Source organism: Palaemon carinicauda, chromosome 34 (assembly GCF_036898095.1).
Source record: "Palaemon carinicauda isolate YSFRI2023 chromosome 34, ASM3689809v2, whole genome shotgun sequence".
NCBI classification, from domain to species: Eukaryota; Metazoa; Arthropoda; class Malacostraca; order Decapoda; family Palaemonidae; genus Palaemon; species Palaemon carinicauda.
The window spans coordinates 398,318-401,885 of NC_090758.1; the positions used below are offsets into that span (position 1 = coordinate 398,318).

At 27.5% G+C, this 3,568-nt stretch overlaps 1 protein-coding gene across 1 annotated transcript in view; it reads left to right on the forward strand.

Annotated features, from left to right (window-relative positions):
- LOC137626523 (uncharacterized) overlaps positions 1-3,034 on the forward strand; it is a 192,138-nt gene extending 189,104 nt beyond the window's left edge. The window contains exon 6 of the mRNA XM_068357566.1: positions 2,948-3,034. Within this exon, the coding sequence (XP_068213667.1) occupies positions 2,948-3,034 (87 nt within the window). The remainder of the gene's footprint in view (positions 1-2,947) is intronic.
- The last annotated feature ends 534 nt before the right edge of the window (positions 3,035-3,568 follow it).

Sequence of the window (3,568 nt, forward strand, 5' to 3'; positions counted from 1 at the left end):
ATTTATTATTATTATTACTATCCAAGCTACAACCCTAGTTGGAAAAGCAAGATGCTATAAGCCCAAAGCTCCAACAGGGAAAAATAGCCCAGTGAGGAAAGGAAATAAGGAAATAAATAAATGAAGAGAACAAATTAACAATAAATCATTTTAAAAACAGTAACAACGTCAAAACAGACATGTCACATATAAACTATTAACAGCATCAAAAACAAATATGTCATAAATAAACTATAAAAAGACTCATGTCCACCTGGTCAACAAAAAAGCATTTGCTCCAACTTTGAACTTTTGAAGTTCTACGGATTCAACCACCCGATTAGGAAGATCATTCCACAACTTGGTAACAGCTGGAATAAAACTTCTAGAGTACTGCGTAGTATTGAGTCTCGTGATGGAGAAGGCCTGGCTATTAGAATTAACTGCCTGCCTAGTATTACGAACAGGATAGAATTGTCCAGGGAGATCTGAATGTAAAGGATGGTCAGAGTTATGAAAAATCTTATGCAACATGCATAATGAACTAATTGAACGACGGTGCCAGAGATTAATATCTAGATCAGGAATAAGAAATTTAATAGACCGTAAGTTTCTGTCCAACAAATTAAGATGAGAATCAGCAGCTGAAGACCAAACAGGAGAACAATACTCAAAACAAGGTAGAATGAAAGAATTAAAACACTTCTTCAGAATAGATTGATCACTAAAAATCTTGAAAGACTTTCTCAATAAGCCTATTTTTTGTGCAATTGAAGAAGACAGAGACCTTATATGTTTCTCAAAAGTAAATTCACTGTCGAGAATCACACCTAAAATTTTGAAAGAGTCATACATATTTAAAGAAACATTATCAATACTGAGATCCGGATGTTGAGGAGCCACCGTCCTTGACCTACTTACAATCATATTTTCTCTATTGAAACTCTTGGTCTTATAGCATCCTGCTTATCCAACTAGAGCTGTGGCTTAGCTAGTAATAATGATAATAATAAAATAATATTAATAATAATAATAATAATAACAATAATAATAATAATAATAATAATAATAATAATAATAATAATAATAATAATAATAATAATAATAATGATAATAAAAAAATCCTTTATCATAAGCTTCATAAAGATGTCAAATAACACGAAAAACTAATAATAATTTCTTTTCTCTTTTTTTTCAAAGAGATTTGATGGGATCTGCAAAGCTGAAATGATATTCTTTTCAACCAGAGTTTTTATCAACATAAGTACCATCAATTAGTATTTTTCTAAATATATCAACATCTATTGGTAGTTTGGTATCCAAAGCTCTTCTCAATATTTCATATATTTCAAGGTATATAGATATTTCATGGGCATTGTCTTACCTTATTTGATGGGATGTTTTAAAAGTATGGGGAATATATTGTAAAAATATTTATATTCTTAGTATTGTAATAATAATAATAATAATAATAATAATAATAATAATAATAATAATAATAATAATAATAATAATAATAATAATAATTATTATTATTATTATTATTATTATAATTATCATTATTATTATTATTATTATTATTATTATTATTATTATTATTATTATTATTATTATTATTATTAATTTTATCATTATTATTATTATTATTATTATTATTATTATTATTATTACTACTACTACTACAACAAGACAAACAACAACAACAACAATAATATCAATAACAACAACGCAACAGAAACAGAAATAATAATAATAAAAAAAAACATTAAGAAAAATATTAACAACAACAGCAATAATAATAATAATAATAATAATAATAATAATAATAATAATAATAATAATAATAATAATAATAATAATAATAATAATAATAATAATAATAATAATAATAATAAACACAAATTCACCCAAATACTTCAAAATAAATATAAATCCCCTGGAACATAAAGTATGACAATATCACCCACTTTGAATTTTCACCCCAATATTGGGTAATAAAGGTCTTCCAGAAAAGTGATAAATCAGTGTCAGGGATTTTTCCCCCCTCATAAATCATCTATCTTGGAAAAACTGAAATAATTTCACAAGAAAATCAGTGTCCCAATTTCAACACCTTGCTTTATCAACTTGGTCCTTTGTGCTTTTCTAAGAACAAAAAAGATCTTTTCTTCTAGGGTTTTCTTGATAACAGATGGCCTACTTAAGAAACTATTCAAATTAAAGTATTTTGTTTTTTTTATATCATTTACTTCAATTGAATATAAAATTATTAGATATTGCATTCATCAAAAAAATAAAAAGATAATGTATATATCTACTTCTGAATATTTTCCAATGCTTTTATTTCACTCTTTTTATATTATGTATTTCAATTAAATATAAAGTTTTGAATATTGCAGTTATTTAAAAATAGAAAGATATAGATATTTTTTATTTTGATGGATTGATTAGGTGCTGTTCTACTTGAGAATACATTGAAATAAAAATATTTTCCGGTTTTTATATTATTCATTTTAATTAGATATAAATGCATTTAATTTGCAGTTAAATATAGATAGAAAAAATGTGTATGATTTTATATTACCGCATTGTTTAGGGACTAACCTACATAACAATACATTAATTAACATTATTTCACTAATTCATAATATTTACGTAGAATTAATTATGAATGTACTGCATTTTGCAGTTTCATAACAATAGAAAAAGGTAGATATATTCTGTTTTGGTGAATTATTTACGGGATTACCTACTTAAGAAAACATTTAAACGAGGTTATTTCATAATGTATGTGGAATTGAATGTAAATGTTTTGAATTTGAGATTAGAAAAATGTAAAACTAAAATCAAACTAGCTTTCTTATGTATTTACCAGCGAAGTGTATAGTGAAGATTGGAATTAATCTTCTTTTTGTAGTAACTCAAAATATCATACTTAACCATAATTTTTTTTTTTATTTGTTGCCAGATATTCTGTCTATGGTCGGTGATGCGATTCCTGAGGAATATAAGAGCAGGACTCTCTTATAAGGAACCAGAGGCAATTGAGGTCTGAGGTTCCAGATAATCCTGTCGATTCCAGAGCATTCCTCATTGATTCCTAGTGATTCTGAGTGGCTGTTGGAATGATGTGACATTTCCCACTTGTTAAACGACAGAGTATCAATATGCAATTACTTATTCAGTGCGCGATTCCTGAGGAGTCTTCGCGGTGTCATATTCATAAGGAATCATCGTCAACCGTCTTCAATTGGGAATGACTATTTTGGTCTAGGATGAAAGACCTTTTCTCAAAAGATTCTTCGTGGAGTCAGACTCATAGTGAATTCTCGTCAACCGTCTTCGATTAGGAGTCACTCCAAGTTACTCCAGAATAAAATACCTTTTTCTCTAAAGATTCTTCGTGGAGTTACATTTATAATGAATCCTCATCAACCCTCTTCGACTGAGAATGGCTCCAAAGGGCTCCAAGATTGAAAACCTATTTCCGTTTTGATACCAGAGATCTCACTGTTCAGTGGTTTATGCAGAACACTAGTCACTGCTAATTTGATGTTTATATTAAGAGATTCCAAATGATTCCCACAAT